General features: G+C 41.3%; 1 protein-coding gene across 3 annotated transcripts in view; it reads right to left on the bottom strand.

The window, feature by feature from the left end:
• Positions 1–12669: 12669 nt before the first annotated feature.
• The window catches only part of LOC139001881 (guanylate-binding protein 7-like), a 28791-nt gene continuing 25972 nt past the window's right edge, over positions 12670–15488 (bottom strand). For 2 of the 3 annotated variants that reach the window (XM_070403406.1, XM_070403404.1), the window contains exons 10-11: positions 15187–15355; positions 12670–13202 (exon numbers count right to left, since the gene is read on the bottom strand). In XM_070403406.1, the coding sequence (XP_070259507.1) occupies positions 15206–15355 (150 nt within the window). In that variant the 3' untranslated portion in view covers positions 12670–13202; positions 15187–15205. The remainder of the gene's footprint in view (positions 13203–15186; positions 15356–15488) is intronic. The other variant, XM_070403405.1, reaches the window with a different exon arrangement.

The following is a 15488-nucleotide window of genomic DNA, read 5'->3' on the forward strand; positions in this document are numbered from 1 at the left end:
TCCTATAACATGGTGCCCAGGAAAGGAGTGAAGGTGAGATATAAAAAGAGGAGAGAAGGATAGGGTATTGGGGTCAGAGGGTCTTTGTGGATGCTTTTTAAAAATCTAAGACCACACTACATCATTTATGGAGAAAGAGCAAAGCATGGCAAGACCTACATTTTTGTCTTTTATATCCATAACTAGAGGCCCTGCGCACAAAAATTTGTGCACTCTGGGGGAGTGGGGGAGAGGTCCCTCAGCCCAGTCTGCACCCATTCACAGTCCAGGACCCCTTGGGGGATGTCCACCTGTCGACTTAGGCCCACTCCCCGGGGGATCAGGCCTAAGCTTGCAGTCAGAAATCCTTCTGGCAGCCAGGGAGCCCTCAGGGGATGTCTGGCTAAAGGCTTAGGCCCCCAAGGGATCAGGTCTAAACCATTAGTTGAACATTCTTAGTGCTGCCACGGAGGTGGGAGAGGCTCCTGCCACCACCACTGCACTGGCCAGCCATGAGCCAGCGTCTGGCTGAGAGGCACTCCCCATGTGGAAGTGCACTGACCACCAAGGGGCAGCTCCTGCATTGAGTGTCTGCCCCCTGGTGGCCAGTGCTCATCATAGCAACTGGTCATTCTGCCGTTCAGTCAATGTGCATATTAGCCTTTTATTATTATTATACTAGAGGCCCGGTGCACGAAATTCGTGCACTGGGGGATGGGGTTCCCTCAGCCAAGCCTGCCCCTCAGTCTGGGAGCCCTCAGTGGAGTCCTACTGATGGCCACAGTCTGGCAGCAGAGGCTCGGTGCAGCTGCCCCCGTGTGTGTGTGTGTGTGTGTGTGTGTGTGTGTGTGTGTGTGTCTGCTGGGGACCTGCCCCCAGCCCCGCCACATAGGCTCCGAGCAGTTGCCGGGTGTGTGTGTCCACTGGTGGTCTGCTCCCAACCACATTGGAAGCTCAGAGTAGGCGCTGTGTGTGTGTGTGTGTGTGTGTGTGTGTGAGAGCGCGCGCGCATCTGCTGGAGGCCTAACACCAGGCACAACCTGAAGGCTTCAAGCAGGCGCCCCTCTCTGTTATCACTCAGGCTCCTGGCCTCCACTGCATGTTGTACTCTCCCCTGAGCTGTGGCCAGGGTGGGGCGCCCTTCCCTACTGTGGGATCCCCAGGGCTACCTAGGGAAAGGCACACAGGGGGGCTGGCTGCAGGCCGCCCTATCCTGCTCCGTGATTGCGGCTGCAATCCCACGGGCAGGTGCACAAAGGGGCTGCCTGCAGACCGCCCTTTCCTGCTCCGTGATCGCTGCTGCGATCCCACGGGCAGGTGCACACAGGGGCTGGCTGCAGGCTGCCCTTTCCTGCTCGTGATCTCAGCTGTGATCCCATGGGCAGGTGCACACAGGGGAATGCGGGTCCAGGGCAATCCGCCAGCCCCGGTCTGCCAGCGGGAGCGGTTTTGGGGTGATCGCCTGCACTCACTCCCCAGCGGGTTGGGGGCATGGCTGTGGGCAGACACCACAGCCACCCCGCCAGCCTGGGTCTGCCCGCGGGAATGCGGGTCCCGGGCAACTCGCCAGCCCCGGTCTGCCAGCGGGTTGGGGGCGTAAGTGAGGGTGATCAACCCCTCCCCCCACCCTCTCCTCGCTCTCGAGGGTTGGGGGCGTGACTGCGGGCAGACACTGCAGCCGCCCTGCCAGCCTGGGTCTGCCGGCGGGAATGATAACCAGTGTTGTGTAGAGACTCAGAAATTTCCATTATGTGTTACGTGTGTGTAGTCATCCTCAGTGTCATCGAGAAATAATTTGAATTGAACCTCAAACCTTCCCAAAGAGCATCCTTAGGGCTGGAACAACCCAGCTCCTCCCCACCCCCTGTCAAGTCACACTGAGGGACCTTAGAAAGGCATAAAGCATGGATACTCCCACTACGAGGTCCAAATATTTGGACATTTTGGACAAATGTATCAAAGAGCAACTAAGTTAGTAGAAAAGTAGAACATGTGCTTAGCTGCAGCAGTTGTTAAATACAAAGTGCTGCTAATTAGGATTTTCAAAAGGGAATTCTCTCCTCTTCTACAGATTCAAGAAGAACTACTTATTGAGGGATTTGAAAAGGAATCTGAGAAGATGAGGAAAGAGATACATCAACTAAAAAAGAGATTCAAGAAACTGAAAACATTGGCCTTCAATATTTATAGAGCTCTTTTATATGGCAGCCAGCATACTACTCGAGCACTCCCTGGTCCAATGAAGAAAATAGGCCAGTTTTCTTTTTCAGATAGGCCGAGAATGTTTAGCAAAGATATTATAAAAGGCTCCTTATGTTATAATAGCATAAAACTGTGGCCCATTTTATCAGTATGTGTGCCATGGTAGTTTTGCCCAAGAAAAGTTTAAAAATAAAGAGTGATTACCAAAAAATACCAGGGACTGATGTACAAAACAAAACAAAAAAACAAGCTCACCTTTGATTGAATTAATTAATTTAAAGAAATGAAAAACAAGTTAAAAGATGATTTATTCATAGTAAAGGTTTAAATAAGGCAAAAAGACAAATGGCGTGATGAGGAAAACATTGGCAATCTGTATTATTATTATTATTATTATTATTATTATTTCTTCAGCTATAATGATCCTTATGAATCTGGGAGCAAAGAACAGCAAAGACATTTTTTAATTGGGCAAAAGTATAAGAGATAGAACATTTAACTTTACTGATTGTAAAGATATGCAAAGTAAAAGTAGAAAGTACTGGTGTCATCTGTCAGAAGGACATTTTGATAGGACATTATGTTGGCAAAGATTTCAGGAACCTGGCAGTCTCTCCTATTTGTCAGGGACAATGCAAACTGTGGCAAATACACATCAAAATTTTAAATGCTCAACAGAAAGAGTGCACTTATTACAGCAAGAAACAGAAGTTACAGGATGTGCATCTTAACTTTGTTGTCCTTTGGGCCTCTCAATAGGCCTTGGAATTTCTCCCGAATTTATGTTCAGATATAAAGTCTACTGGGATGGCCATTGGAATCATCTCCAAATTCCTGCCCCACATTTATAAAGATGGTGAATTAGAAGGAAAAATTTTTTCAGGGTCAGCTCAACACTTTAAGAATTCTTTTCAGCCGTGTAGGGCTTAAGACCTTTGTGGTTAGAATGAACTGCTTGTAATTCCACACGCTGTGTGTAGTCTCTTGACTCTGGACCTTTGCACACAGGACACAGACTTCTTAAAGACCCGGCTGCTCATCCTGCTCCCTTTATTTGCCAGCTTCTGTCCCTCCTCACCCACTGCTATTTCCTGGTTTCCTGAGATTGCATCAGGTATCTTTGGGCTAAACATTGTGCTGATCTCCCACCTACCACAGCGCTTTTATATAATTGCAAAATTAAAATGACCTGTTTACAGCTGTCTCTGTTACTACCTCGTGAGCTCATCTACTTGATCATCTTCATCACTGTATATTTGGCTCCCACCACATACACACCAGGTGTTCAAAAAATAGGGGTGATTCTATGAGATGCCATCCAACAGGGCCCCAACTAGCATTTTCTTACTATATTCACTGCTCTCTAGGTTCTCAAAATAAAGGACACAGCTTTAGGAACTAGTGAAGTATGGACTTAATGAGGCAGAAAGGATATGCACAACCATCTGAACTTGCTGCCCTGCTCTCTCTGAGGAATGGGACCCTCCATGTGCTCTGGGTTCTTCAAGCTTCTCTCCCATGACAATTACCCAGAAATGAGGTCACCACCTTTGACTCAAAGTGCAGTTGTGACATTTAAAATAGTAAAGAAAGAGGCAGTATTTTGTATTCTTTGACACAGAAAGAGGCACAGAAAGAGGCACCACAACTCTTCTGTGCCTTTAAGGTGCTTCTGTTGAAACAAAATTATGCTTTTGCTGTGAAGATCAATTTCTCATTGAATATGATGCCCACAGCTGATGATGCAACTAGAGTCAGCATGCAAACATACACAGCACAGTGTTTTTCCTGCATTATTTTAAATTTAACTACTTCCTGGATAAAATAATTTTCTCCAGCTCCAAACTGCTATTCTCCTGAGCCTTGTCTCCTTATTTGCTCTCCAGGATAAAACACTTTTATTGGACACTGCAACTTTATCAATTGCCCTTGCTTTCTGTCCACACCAAGGAAACTAGTAAAATTTCTTATTTCAAGCTTCCTTTCCTATCTGTTATACCTTAATATAATAACTCATCTGTGCACATTGGCACATTAATATATGACAGACTTTATATGTCATCATTGATTACCAAATACTTGTCTAAAATAATGAATGAACAATAAATGACAATACACAATATGTAACAGAAAATGTTTCCTGATAAATAACTTTTGTGTTTTAAAAGATAAGCTACTTTACTTAATGTATTTATTTTTCTATTCCAAATTTCCCCTTGTAAGGACACCAGTAGTATTGGATTTGGGTCCACCCTACTGACCTTGTTTTAATGTGATTATCTCTGTAAAGGTGCTATCTCCAAAACAGATCATATTCTGAGATATTGGGGGTTAAGGATGTCAACATATGAGTTTGGGAGGGTATACAATTCAACCCATAACACTACCCAAGGTCACACATCTAGGAAGTAGGATAAGCAGGATTTGATCCTAGGTCTGGAATGCTGGAGTCCATAGCATCACCTTATCATATGATGGAGAGAGAGAGAAAAAGAGAGGAGGTAGGGGAGAGGAGAGGAGAGAGATGAATCCTAGTGGCCACTCTCTGCATGTCACAATCATTAAAGAGGTTCACAATACACAGAAAAGTAGAAAATAAATACAATGACATCAATGAATTAGAAATGCTGTTAATGTCAGAGTACATAATGTTCAAGACTCTGATCAGTTTGCTGTTCACATAAATAGACCAATTTTATGCCTATCACACATTAAATTATTCTCAAGAAACATGTCCAAATCTATCTATAGACAGTAGCTTTGTTCATCTGCAAAGGTGTTCAGAGTGTAGGCAGGAAATTTATTCTGTCATGTTAATGGTGAATTAAAAGTCTCATCAACAAAGAAATTCCTCTCCATAGCAATGTAAAAAAGGAAGAAATCGCTTTTACTACTGAGTAAACAATACTGAGTATGTCCCTATAGCTAGACTGAAAGTGTCTAGAAAGTTAGATAAAATTTCACATTATTTACATATTGAAACAGGAATTTTTAGGGGTGAAAAAGACAGGTTTTAGGAAATTTTAGAAATTAAGGGGACTATGGAAGAAACACAGGGCTGCAGAGCAGCAGAAGGTATATTTCCATAGAATGAGTGAGCTGGAAACAGCAAAAGGTCCATATTTACAAAATAAAGAGAAAGAAGCCCTTCATCCAGAAGTAGAGGAAGAAACCAAAAAGGTAATAGAAAAACAAGGAAGGGGGGATGCGGGGGGGAAAACCTCACAGGTCTCATCTGAGGTTGGACCTTCGAGCTCAGGAGTTACTATAGTAACCAGTCTAAAATAGTGACCAATCAGAGGGGATATCAAGGCACAAAGATCTACAGCCTTTATAAACTGTAGGGAAAGGAACTCAGTGGAACTCTTCCCCATCCCCTCCTGTTAGTCTGTAGTTCTTTTTTTTTTCTTGCATAATTTTATTTTATTTTATTTTAAATTCTTTATTAGTTAAGGTATTACAAATGTGTCCTCATCTCCCCCCCCATTAAACCCCCATTCTCCATGCCGCCCCCCCCCCGACTCATGCTCTCATCCCCCTATTGTTCATGTCCATTGGTTTGGCTTATATGCATGCATCCAAGTCCTTTGGTTGATCTCTTCCTCTTGCCCCCTCCCAACCCTACTTTCCCTCTGGGGATTAATAGTATGATCACTGTTTCTCTGTCTTTGGATCTGTCCCTGTTCATCAGTCTATGTTGATCTCTATATTCCACAAATGAGTGAAATCATGAGGTATTTATCTTTCTCTGACTGGCTTATTTCACTTAGCATAATGCTCTCCAGTTCCATCCATGCTGTTGCAAAAGGCAAGCGTTCCTTCTTTTTTACTGCAGCGTAGTATTCCATTGTGTAGATGTACCATAGTTTTTTAATCGACTCATCTGTTGATGGGCACTTAGGCTGTTTCCAAATCTTAGCTATGGTGAATTGTGCTGCTATGAACATAAGAGTGCATATATCCTTTCTGATTGGTGTTTCTGGTTTCTTGGGATATATTCCTAGAAGTGGGATCACTGGGTGAAATGGGAGTTCCATTTTTAACTTTTTGAGGAAGCTCCATACTGTTCTCCACAGTGGCTGCACCAGTCTGCATTCCCACCAGCAGTGCAGAAGGGTTCCTTTTTCTCCACATCCTCTCTAACACTTGTTGTTTGTTGATTTGTTGATGATAGCCATTCTGACAGGTGTGAGATCATACCGAATTGTCATTTTAATTTGCATCTCTCCTCTAATTAGTGACTTTTAGCATGTTTTCTTATGTCTTTCGGCTTTCTGTATGTCCTCTTTCGAAGTGTCTATCTAGGTCCCTTGCCCATTTTTTGATTGGATTGTTTATCTTTCTATTGTTAAGTTTCATGAGTTCCTTGTAAATGTTGGAGATTAAACCCTTATTGGTGATATCATTGGCAAATATGTTCTCCCATGCAGTGGGTCTTCTTGTTGTTTTGTTGATGGTTTCCTTTTGTACTTGTTCTTTATTAAATTTCCACCTTGGCTATACCACCTTCTGTCTGTGGATTCATTATTCAACTCTGGGACATCCTGTCCAGTCCAAAAATTCTGCTTCAGCCCTAGCTGGTTTGGCTCAGTGGATGGAGTGTCGGCCTGCAGACTGAAGGGTCCCAGGTTTGATTCAGGTAAAGGGCATGTACCTTGGTTACAGGCACATCCCCTGTAGGGAGTGTGCAGGAGGCAGCTGATTGATGTTTCTCTGTCATCGATGTTTCTAACTCTCTATCCTTCTCCCTTCCTCTCTGTAAAAAAATCAATAAAATGTATTTTTTTAAAAATTCATGCCTGTACAGCACAATTTCCTGTTACATCCTGAACTTTCTTTCACTTCCTTCAAAGAGTTCACTCTTGCTCACTTGGAAACTGAGGTAGAGGTTGTTCAGTTAGTTGCCTTCATCTGAAAGAAAAGTCAAACTTCTTTCATCCTCCTGAGAAGAAATGGTTACAGCCAGGCTACAACTGAGTGTAAGCTCCCAAGGGGTCGGGGAGCTTGGACCTCTAGCTTGGTGGGAGCTCCCATTTCATGAAGATTGGAGCCCAGAGAGTGCGCCTGCCCAGCGCTCAGGGACAAGCATAAGGTTTAATTAATGCCTTTTGTCCTTTAGGTCCAAAACATATTAAGGAATGTTGGCTTTGCTGAATGTTACGCATCTCTCCTATTCCAGTAAAGGAGACATTGACCATTTGAGCTTGTCATTTAAGTGGCCAATTCTGGGCTCTGATTATTGAAACGTCGGCTCCAGTATCTACCAGGCCTTCAATTATAGTTCCATCCTCAAATGTTAATTTAAGTTTGGGGCGCTCGTCGTTTATAAGCGCTTGCCAAAATATTTGCTTGTCTGTGCTACCAAATCCACCAATGAGTTTAACTGGAGCTGCTTTTCCTTGAATAAAAGGTAATAGTAGCAATTGAGCAACACGTTGACCTTTCCTTAATTGTATAGTTGTGGTAGCTGAAACCATAATTTTAATTTCATCTGATAATCTTCATCTATAACCCCAGTATATACTGTCATACCTTGAGATGTTAAGCTACTACATCCCAGTAAGAGACCTACAGTCCCTGATGGAATTGGCCCCAAAACACCTGTAGACAATTTGTAAATTCCTTTTTCTGGTAAAATAGTACAATCATATGAAATAGGAATATCTAAGGCTGCACTTTTTGCTGTTGCATGTACTAAGTCTGAGATTGAGAGTCGCTGAGACTCTGCATGGTCGAATGTATCAATCCGCTGCTCACTGGGAGTTGTTGGAAGCTCGTGTTGTTTGTGGGCTCCAGGCTAAGCCCTACTGACCGTTCCCGAACCACTGTGAAGAGGGGGAAGAATATTTACGTTTATCTTTAACTGACCTGCACTCCTTAGTCCAATGATGTCCCTTTCCACATCGTTTACAGAATCCTGAAGGTTGTTGTTTATTATCTCTTGTCTGAGCCTGTCCTAATCCTTTTCTACAATCTTTCTTCACGTGTCCAAATTTTCCACAATTATAGCATTTCGGTTTACTCTTTTTGACCTCTCCCTTTATCGCGGCAGCTAATAAGGTGGCTTGATAATTCATTGAACCCACATCTGTACATGCCTTAATATAATCCTCAATAGTGGCTCCAGCTGCTCAGAAAGGCTGAAATGCTTTTCTACAATCAGGCATTTTCATATGCCAGTGATTCTAATACCAATCTTTGTGCCTCTTCCTGAGTGATAGCCTTTTTAATTGCTGTTGTTAATATTGACAGAAAGTCAGTGTAAGGCTCCCCCGCTTGTTGAGTAATTTTAGTAAAAGCGGGAGATGCCTTTCTGGGTGTATCCACTCTCTGCCAAGCTCTTAAACAACATAATTTTATCTGAGTGATATGCAAGTCTGAAAAAGCTGCCCGCGCTTGCAATCACCCATACTGTCCAGACCCAGTTAACTCCTCAAATGTTGGTCCTGGAGGCTGTTTTGCTGCATTTTCTCTAGCCATAACGTCTGCTTTCTCTCTCCACCACATTTTAAATTGTAAATATATTCCTGGGTCCAGTACAGTTTTGCCCAAAGATTCCCAATCTAGGGGAATTAGCAAAAATTCTGAGGCATAACTAGCAAGCAGTCCCATCACAAACGGGGAATGCATGCCATAAGAATTAATTGCCTCTTTTAAACTTTTGAGCAACTTAAACTCATGAGGATGATGAGCCACATTAACATAACCATTTGGATATTGGGGATATTGTTGCAGATCCGGTGGCATTTGCTGCCGCTGTATCAGAAATGCAAGGAAATCATCATTTCTTCTCCATGTGGGAGGAACAATCTCATCCACAGGTTCTAAATCTAATAATATTTTGTTTATTTCAGTAGACAAGGGCAGCTGGAATTGCCGATGTACCCCTGTGGAATAATGTGGTGGGTCTGGAGGAGGAGCCGTGGGAGTTACTCGGGGCTCCTCCGACAGTGGCTGTTGAACTGGAAAAGCATTTTTGATTAATTCCTGTAACTTATTAGTGGGTTTAACATAAGGTGGTGGGATACCACATATTAAAGCCTTCATATGAATCAGCAAATCTTTTAATAACTCTTGTTTGTCATCCCTTTTCTTGCTTTTCTTTTTTAATAATCTCTTCCGTTTGCTACCACTAGAATCAGTGCTACTAGTTTCACTTTCTGACAAATCCTGGATGCCCTCTTTATCAGTCCCTTCTATATATTCATATCCCTCCAACTTCTGTTCAAAATCTTTCCTTTTTTGCTCCATATTATTTTCATGAGGCAAAGAAGGTAATGGTCCATTAGGCATGTTTTTATCAGTTTCACAAGCGGAGTGAGAATGAGAGCTAGTAACTTTAACTGGAGCAGCCTCATAATCTGATTCTGACTGCAAAGGTGTAAGAGCCATAGTAATCAAAGTACACAAGGACCAAACTTCATGTCCTATCGGATCTCCATTCTGATGAGCACGCTGTAGCGCATGAACAACCTATTTCCAAACCTTTAGATTTAACTGATTTCTGCCTGTTGGCTCAAACCAATAACAATGCCTTCTTATTTCTCTAGCTACTTTCCTAAGAGTGTCTCGAGACACACTAACCCCAGTGCTTTTAAGCACTGAATGCAGCAGAGTCATATATTGACTCTCTGCTGTCGGGGAGTTCCCCATTGCTCTGCCTGGCTTGCCGAAAGTTTTGCGTAAACCATCGCAGACTTTTTCCCTTTCGGTCCAATGCGTTCCCCGCACTTACCTTAAGGCCCCACATTGGGCACCAAGTGTTGAGCGATGTTTAATGAACCGAAGACACAGAGGTAAGACAAGCACACAGGCGATTGATTGCCGGACAGAGGGCTACAGCTCGCTCAGGCATGTGACAACCTCTGTACCCTTAACCATTGTTTTTATTGGGGTTTGGCAGGAGGTTAGTGCATCAGCAGTTACTCAACTAAATCTTGTTTTGTTCTATATTACAATAGCGGATTGAAGACAACTTGCAGCTGTGCCCTCCACGAATATTTAATCTTATTCTTTCTAAGGTTGTTCCTAATAGAACATCCACTTCTTCTTGGCAGGACTTCAGATCCTTGTTTACAAATGTCCAGCTACAGCCTAAGTGCCCATCAGCAGATGAATGGATTAAAAAACAGTGGTACATCTACACAATGGAATACTACGTTGCTGTAAAAAAGAAGGAACTTTTACCATTTGCAACAGCATGGATGGAACTGGAAAGCATTATGCTAAGTGAAATGAGCCAGCTGGAAAAAGATAAATATCACATGATCTCACTCATATGTGGGATATAATGATCAACATAATTTGATGAACAAGAATAGATCCAGAGACAAATGGTAGGGGATGGGGGTGTTAGAGAGCAACCAAAGGACTTGTATGTATGCACATTAGCATAACCAATGGACACAGACACTGGATGGTGGGGGCTGCCCGGGGTGGGAATGGCTGGGGAGGGTAGGTCAATTGGGGAAAAAGACCTATGTAAAACTTTGGGAAAGAAGGAAAGAAAAGAAAGAAAGAAGAGAGAGAGAGAGAGAGAGAGAGAGAGAGAGAGAGAGAGAAAGAAAGAAAGGGAGAAAGAAAGAAAGAAAGAAAGAAAGAAAGAAAGAAAGAAAGAAAGAAAGGAAGAAAGAAAGAAAGAAAGGAAGAAAGGGAGGAAGGAAGGAAGAAAGGGAGGGAGGAAGGAAGGAAGAAATCACAGTGATAATGGGGGAAATTTCCACCCACACTAATGTCATTCAGTCTAGCCAGGTCGAGCATCAGGTCAGGATCTCCATTCTATATTTGGAATAACATAAGGCTGTTATTAGTATTTCCATGAGCATTATATACAGCACTCTATTTTACATTTTCTCTTTGTAACCATATCTCAATATTTTAATTTGTTCCCCTACTTATTTTAAGTTGCACATATTATTAACATTCTGTAGGTTATTCAACTTTTAACATTGATGCAAATATACTCCCATCTGCATCTAACATATATTTGCTCTGCATTTAACATTCATCTTAGTTATATTCCCTACATTTGGCATTTTTCTTAATTTTTACTGTAGTTAAAGTTTTGTGTCTGTCTAAGCAGAAAGCAACTTTATTCATTCATTAACTCACATATGGAATTATCCTCTCATGATACTAGTTTATTAGTAACTCAAGAAAAATAAATAGTAGCTTTTTCAAAATTGAAAAAAACACCTTTCCATATAATTAAAATTAAAAAGCTGTCAGATCATAGCTACTGGATATTTGCAAGGTGGTGGGGCTGGTTGTTCAGGGGCACCAGGTCAGGCTCAATGGGTAGTGATGACAGGTCCGTGTTTCTGGGGGCGTTGGGTCACAGTGGCCCTATATTAAGATGGTGAGGCCAGTCTTCCTGGGGTTCCTGTTGGGTGGGCCTAGACGGGGCAGTAGGTGCGTGCATCTGGCAGGCCAGGCACACCACCCTTAAAGGGGGCAGGGTGGGTTGGGCATTCCACTTGTGAAGGAGGGACACGAGCTGAGTGCTCCTTGGTGAAGGGGTTGGGGTTGAAGTGGTAGGAATGGGCACTGCTCAGGACCTGCCCGCCACTGATCAAGGCAGTGGGGCTGATTGTCTTGAGGCCATGCTTCAGGTGTGCTGGGTCACTACCATGGCCCCGTGTGTCTGTGAGCTTTGGGTCCCAGCAGTGAGGCCCTGCTTGCCTGTCTGTGGCCTAGGGGTGCTGTGACATGTCTGCTTCCCGCTGCCTCCTCCTGTGGAGGACCCTGGGACTCCTTCAAAATTGTGCACTCTCCAATATCAAGTGGAGAGAAGCGCCAGTGGGACAGCCTGGGCTCTGGCCAGCAGCTCCTGCACCAGAGCACCGGAATCGCCCACCCAGAGGTCCTGCACTGACAGATGCCCACCCAAAACTCACACCCTCGCATACTCTCCCTCTCACCCACTCACACTTTCACCCTCACTCAGTCTTGCCTGCTGCCATTTTGGTTCTCAGGCTCAGGTATATTTTAACAGGCAGTCTTCATCTATAAAAATGCTATGTCAAACATATCTATATACTTTGAAGCACAGGCCTCATCCCTTTGAGATTTTATTTCTGAGCCCATTCAAGGAACCATCCATGAAATACCATAGTAAACCAAGATAACCAGGGAGTATAGAAAGAAAACAAAAATCTCTGGAAAATAAAGTTAAAAACATGAAAGACTGATATTTAAATCACAGAGAATTCAAGATTGCTTTTCTGACAAAGCTCAATGAAATACAAGAAAACTCTAAAAGGCAATTTCCACAGTGGTTGCACCAATCTGCTTCGCCAACAACAATACACAGGGTTTTCTTTCTCCACATTCTCAGCAATACTTTTTGTTTATTTGTTTTTATTTTAAAAACATTTTTTATTGTCAAGACAACACAAATAAAGCCACATAAAACAAATGCACAGATTGTTGATCCATAATAAAGCAAACACCTTGCCACCCACCCCCAGAAACTTTCCGAGTGCCCCCTCCCAAACATAACCCTTTTTCACCCTCCACCCCAAGAGCAACCATCATTCTGAATCTCATTTTACCTGTTTTTTTTTTTTTGTTTGTTTATTTTAATGTCATTAACTTTTTGAAAAATCTTTATTGTTGAAAGTATTATATAGGTCCTCCTTCCCCCCCCCTGTTTATTTATTAATGGTAGATTTTTCTAAAAGGTATGAGGTGATATCTCACTATGGTTTTAATTTGCATTTCTCTGATGACTAGTGATGTTGAGAATCTTTTCATATGTCCATTGACCATCTGTATGTCCTCTTTGGAAAAATGTCTATTCAGGTCCTTTGTCCATTGTTTGTTTTTTGGTGTTGAGTTGTATAATTATTTGTAGGTTTTGGATATTAACCCCTTTTCAGATGTATCATTGGCAAATATATTCTCTTTGTTAATCATTTTAAACATTGGAATTTCACTGTGAGACAAAGGTTGTGGCTTCATTGCTGGGTAATTGTCATAGAGAAGTTTGAGAAATCCAGAGCACAAAGACTGTCCAGGTCCTAAAAGAGAAGAAGGAAGTGGTTCAGATGGTGCCCTTATGCCCTTCTGCCTCAGTCAGTGTCTTCTACACTGGATCCTAAAACTATTCCTTTTATTTTAAGAACCTGGAAAGCAGTTAATATAGTAAGGAAATGGTAACTGGGGCCCTGCTGGATGGCAGCTCATATATTCACCCTTATTTTTGGAATACTTGGTGTTTATAGGGTTTGCTTTGTGGTGGGGGCCAAATACATGATGATAAACATCAAGTAGATGATATCATGAGGCAGTAAAGGAGAGAGCTGCAAATGGGTCATTTCAGTTTTACAATTATATAAAAGTGCTATGGTAGAAGGGACATCATAGCACAATGTGAGCCTAAGGAAGACACCTTATCCATTCTCAGAAAGTCAGGAAATAAGAAATGATAGGAGGAAAAGAGGCTTGTAAATAAAAGGTATGGGTAAGGAAGCCTGTGTGTTTAAAGAAGACTGTGTCTTGTGTTCAAATGCCAGTTTTAAGAGAATACATACAGCATGTGAAATTACAACCAGTTTGTTCATTCTAAGCACAAGAGTCTTAAGCCCTACACAGCTAAAAGAATTCCTGAAAGTCTGAGTTGATCTTAAAAATTTATTTTCTTCTAATTGCCCAAATTTTTAAATTTGGAGTAGGAATTTGGAGACCATTCCAGTGGACATCCCAGTAGACTTTATATCTGAAAATAAATTAGTGACTAGAATTTCAAGGCCTTATTGAGAGACCAAAAGAACAAGATTAAGGTGAACAGCTTGTAACTTTTGTTTTCTGCTGTAATAAATAGGGTCTTCCTGTTGAGCTGACTTATGGTATTTCAATAAATACTTTGATTCTGTCATGGGAACGTTGTCATTCCAGGTATTTTTATTTCAGTTTTCATCTAATAATTGCATCTATTTATGTTTGAATAAGTAATAATTTATACAAGATGTAACAGACACAGAATATACAGTGCGCAAGGTTCGTTATCTTCTTGCATCTTACCTCAACTCTGAACATCCATTCCTATTGTGTCCAATATACAAGTTTATTTTATATTTTTCCAGAGAGACATGATAATATATTCACATATTCTTTATGTTCTAAACTTAGTCATAGCAACTATACACACTTTTTGCAACTTTATTTTCACTTACGATAAATCTTGGAGATTTCTAATAATAAGACAAAGAGACCATCCTTTCTGATTTTAGTGATTGTAGATTATTCCTCTGAGTACATCTAAACATTTACCTGACCAATATCTGACAGAGGGAATTTAACGTCGTTTCCAGACTTTTTGAGTTATGATAGTCCTGCAAAAATTATACTGCTACATATGATATTTTCAACTTGGGTAAAAACATCCAAGATATATTCTTAAATGTATACTTGCTCCATCAACAGTATTTGCATTTAAAATTTTGATATATATTTGCATCAATTTGCCCTCTCACTGGAAAATATGGGGAATTTCCAAGTTCCTAAAATCCTCAACAACCTTTTGTCCTGTCAAAGCTCTCCTTTCTGGACCATCTAAAAGGTGACACAGTTACCTCCTAGTTTTACTTTGCCTATCTTTTAACCTAAAGCTATATATGTTTATACTTTTCTTATATTTTTTTTTCTATTCAGGAATGTGGTTGTTGCTCTTTGCTTGCTAGATTCATAAGAAATCATTATAGCTTAAGAAAGGATCTCCATGACTAATACAGATTGCCAATGTCTTTTTCATCTAACCACTTGTCCTTTTGCTTTACTGAAACCTTTTCAATGAATAAACCATTATCTCCCAACTTGTTTTCTATTATTTAAATGATTTAACCCAATCAAAATAAAGCTGGTGTTTTGAATATCAGACCCTGATATTCTTTTAAACAGTATTATTAAACTTTTCTTAAATGAAACTATAATTTTACACATGTTTTCAAAATCTTCCACAGTCTTATGTTATAAAACATAAGAAGCCTTTTATAAGATACTTACAAAAAATTCTCACCAGATTTCATAAAGCCTTTTTGAGGAGCCCAAATATTGCTGTAACTACTGCAGGGCTTGCTGAGGTTAAGATATTGAAGATCTTTGAAGTGATGTCTTCCTGTTTTTCAAAATCTTTTTTTAGTTTATTTACATTTTCATTGATTTCTTCTAACATCTTTATATTTTATTTATTTATTTAAGAGAGAGAGAGAGGGAGAAAGAGAGAAAGAGAAACATCATTTGTTGTTCTACTTATTTATGCATTCATTGGTTGATTCTTGTATGTGCCCTGACTGGGGATCAAACCC

The sequence above is a fragment of the Myotis yumanensis genome, unplaced genomic scaffold, assembly GCF_028538775.1.
Source record: "Myotis yumanensis isolate MYYU_CA2020_CCGP unplaced genomic scaffold, mMyoYum1.0.hap1 SCAF_2, whole genome shotgun sequence".
NCBI classification, from domain to species: Eukaryota; Metazoa; Chordata; class Mammalia; order Chiroptera; family Vespertilionidae; genus Myotis; species Myotis yumanensis.